Source organism: Ctenocephalides felis, unplaced genomic scaffold (genome assembly GCF_003426905.1).
Source record: "Ctenocephalides felis isolate EL2017-DRISC unplaced genomic scaffold, ASM342690v1 CF-g0.4_SCAFFOLD_01886, whole genome shotgun sequence".
NCBI classification, from domain to species: Eukaryota; Metazoa; Arthropoda; class Insecta; order Siphonaptera; family Pulicidae; genus Ctenocephalides; species Ctenocephalides felis.
The window spans coordinates 78,989,381-78,993,106 of NW_020538040.1; the positions used below are offsets into that span (position 1 = coordinate 78,989,381).

A 3,726-nucleotide genomic window follows, 5' to 3' on the forward strand; every position below is an offset into this window, starting at 1 on the left:
TTGGCATACCTTAGAAAAAATGGATGTATGTGTGTGTGTGTGCGGATACAAATTTTCGTCGACGATTTCGGGAACACGGATCAACCGATTTAAATAATTCAAAAAACATTCGATTCGTATTGATAAGGAGACGTGCTGATTAGTTTTTGGCAAAAGCAGGTTCAGCCGTTCCGAAGATACGGGGCAAAAAGTGCCGAAAACGGTAACTCAGTTTTCAAGAGAACAGAGCGTCCGATTTGAATAATTCAAAAAACATTTCACTTGTATTGACAAGATGAAGAATTGATCAAATTTTCATGAAGGCAGGTCTAGCGGTTTCGGAGATCTAATGAAAATGTAAAAAAAATGCCATTCGGCGGTTAAAAATGATCAATAGACATATGCACATCAAATTATCAGATATTTTATAGAGATTTTAACAATGAGTATTTTTTTTTTTACATTTCTATGAGTTGTTCCGTACCAATGCTTATGCGTTATACGTCGGCGCGGCACTTGCGCGCTTTGACATTTCGTCTCTATGCAGTTCAAGCAGTAATTTCTGTGAAAAAAAGTTCAGAATTTCCAAAATATGTCAAAATGAAGAAAACATTTTTCTTTTCAAAAAAAAAATTGTTTTCAAAAAAAACTTTTTTTCCCAAAAAAAGTAATTTTTTGTCAAATTTATAGTTTCTCAAAAATTTAATTTTTTCAAAGTAAAATTTTTTCAAAAATGTTAATCGTTTTTAAAAAAATAATAATTTTTGGTACGGAAAGTTTCAGCAATTTGCCTTAAGGCACAATGCCTTAATTGCCTTAAGACAGAAATCCACTTACAGCTAGTTCTCAATTTAGTTCTCTCTTGTTATCAATTTGTACATATAAAAATATAAATCAATATTCTAAATGCTTTTTAATTGATCCATCAACATATACCAACGTGTCTTCGTTTTCATTAGCTTTATATGAGGCTTATCAGATCGATTGATATTCGTAAAGATAAATCTATTGTAAGTTGTGCATAATCGTTAAAAATCCCACGAAAATCACAACTGATTCATGACTGGCAGCCGTCAATAAATGAATAAAATATATTTTTATTAAATTCTTTACTTTTATGAATTAACAATTTATACATACAATAAAATAAATAATTAGTAAATTTGTCCATTGCTGCTTTAAGCGCGGTTTAGGACTTTAATTCATTCTCAATAATATATAAATATATTTAATACGAGGACATAAATAATTAAATAAATTAATAAAGTTGAAGTAAGTTTCGTTGTCGATGGCATCTAAAGTTCTCCTCAGAAGTTTCGTCTTGTTCAGGTAGTCCGTGGTGCGTTGTGGACGTTTTTGTTCCCATAGTGTTGACGCCATGCGCGATAGGCGAAGGCGTTAGCTTCAGCATCCCTTCGCCTCCTGTGATGCTCGCCGTGGTGCGGTATCGAAACGTAGCTGACGTGGTGCCCTTCCTCATGGCCACTTCCCGTCAAGCTTCTGACACCGATTATAGCGGACAACATAAGAGCGAGACCGGCAACGCCCAAGGCCTTCAAGGCGATTGTGCCGATGCCACCGAAGCCAAGGGCTGCCATCATCTTGGCCATCATAAGACCCATCATCATTATAGCTCCACCACCACCTCCTTTCTCCTTCTTGCGGGCTTCTACAACACATGTTATAATAAAAATATTTCAATACAATATCAGATAAGATCAACTACTAATGCATTATCCATACCGGCAGATAAAGATGCATTACGAAAACCTAAAAAACTCTATATAGCCAATTTTTATTAAATAATTGTTAGGACTTTTGATAACTTCCTTTCTTAATACGGTATTCTTGTTCTTATTTATTTCTTAAACATACTTATTAATTCACTTTTTTGCATAATACGTAATGTATTCATAAAAAATCGTAAGTTTTAAACACTAGAAATTTTATGGTATACATTATATTAGTTTTTGTAAAATACTTTTACTTGAATTTGTTGATTATCACCATTGACATCATGTTCTAATAGTATCATATACAATGATATTTTGGTAATAAATTTAACAAGTAAATAATATTAAATGTTTAATTAATTAATTAATTAATTGCATTTGATGCCTTGCGTATATATATACACATATATATATATATATATATATATATATATATATATATTGTCACTTGCCAATGCAAGGAATAGTTGTTGTTTTATATTCAAAAGTCAAAATATAGTTTTTAAATAAAATATTAAAGAATGTTTAGTAATAAGTAACTGTTATTGAAAATTACACTGAAGATGAGGCACACCTTGCTCTCGAAACGTTTGTAATCATAAAATAAAGTTGTGTTAAAAAAAAATCTGAGTGCTGTTTTGTTCATAATAAACATTTAATATTCGTTCCACTCATATCATAAAATTCTATATTATATATATATATATATATATATATATATATATATGTATATATACTAAATAAATTAAATTTGAACCAAATTAAATAATTCAAGGTCACTTGTTGGGGTAAAATTTATGATTTTCTTGAGTTCTAAATAATCGAGAAAACCTCACCTCCGACAGTTTTGTCTTGCTCCAAGTCCTTATAGGTTGAAACTAAAAATTCTTTCAATTGTTGTCCCGGCATTAAATTGTTGAGCCTGATCTTTAATTCGTGCGATTCGAGATATCGCGCCATGCGCCCCAGCAAGGATTCGTCCTGCGGCAACGATCGGCCGCCGTTGATCCTCGCGACTCCGGGCAGCGCGACCTGTACGACCTCGACGCCGTCGGCCAAGCGCAGAACGTCCGCGCTTTCCGCCGGCTCCAAGTGCTGTATGGCCTCACGCACGATGCGCGCACTGTGGCAGCTCAACGGGCTCGGGTTATCCTTGCACTTATCCGCGCCACACACGCCCAAAACACACACAATAAAGACACTTAGCTTCAAATTTAAAGCCATCGTTAAATATTTCAAATCTAAATATTTATACAAACGTTTTTAACGATACTAGCGATTATGTTGTTTTGTAAGTATGTCCGTCGATGGTAATGTTGCTATCAGAACTGATATGAAATTGATTTTTAACTCCTCATATATATACCTTCAACTTGCACATTTCTTCTCTTCTTTTTCCCCGATATAAAAATCTAATATATTTGCACGTACTCATCTGTTACTATTTCATTCAATCTTAGCATGCGTTCTGCCCTTCTCCCCTCTCATGTATCAAAGTGAATCATTTAACGAACATTGATACATCTTGTGAACAATCTCTCCACGAAGAAATGGAGCATAATAAAAAAAGAATATAAAACAAACTATTTCGAGACACTTTTTTCTTGAATTATGTTTATTAAATTCTATTGAACTGATTCAGCTGTAACGGTGTGACGATATTGTCATTGATAGCCAGACCGAAACAATATAGATACTTTCTTAAAAAAATTATATTTTTGGTATTTAAATATGGGTGATATTAATAATTAAAGCCATTAATTACCTATGTTTAATTCTCTTTCCAATTAAAATGCATAGAATACAAATTAACTTAAAATATAGAGTTAATTTCTAAATCACGCTTACACATACGTAAACATTTGATGAAGCTACCAACATTTTAGAAAACTTTATTTACTAATATTATTTTTTGCTTAAAATTCGGTCAATTAATTTCTAATTCTTTACTTAAAATGTAGAGATTAATTTCTAAATCACGCTTACACATACGTAAACATTTGATGAAGCTACC

At 32.5% G+C, this 3,726-nt stretch overlaps 1 protein-coding gene across 1 annotated transcript; it reads right to left on the bottom strand.

Moving 5' to 3' along the window:
- Positions 1-1,269: 1,269 nt before the first annotated feature.
- LOC113375412 lies at positions 1,270-2,936 on the bottom strand. Its single transcript, XM_026615349.1, has 2 exons — positions 2,549-2,936; positions 1,270-1,648 (listed from the first exon to the last, which is right to left on the bottom strand). The coding sequence occupies exons 1-2, from the start codon at positions 2,934-2,936 to the stop codon at positions 1,305-1,307; spliced, it is 732 nt and encodes a 243-aa protein (XP_026471134.1). The 3' UTR covers positions 1,270-1,304.
- Between the last annotated feature and the right edge of the window lie 790 nt (positions 2,937-3,726).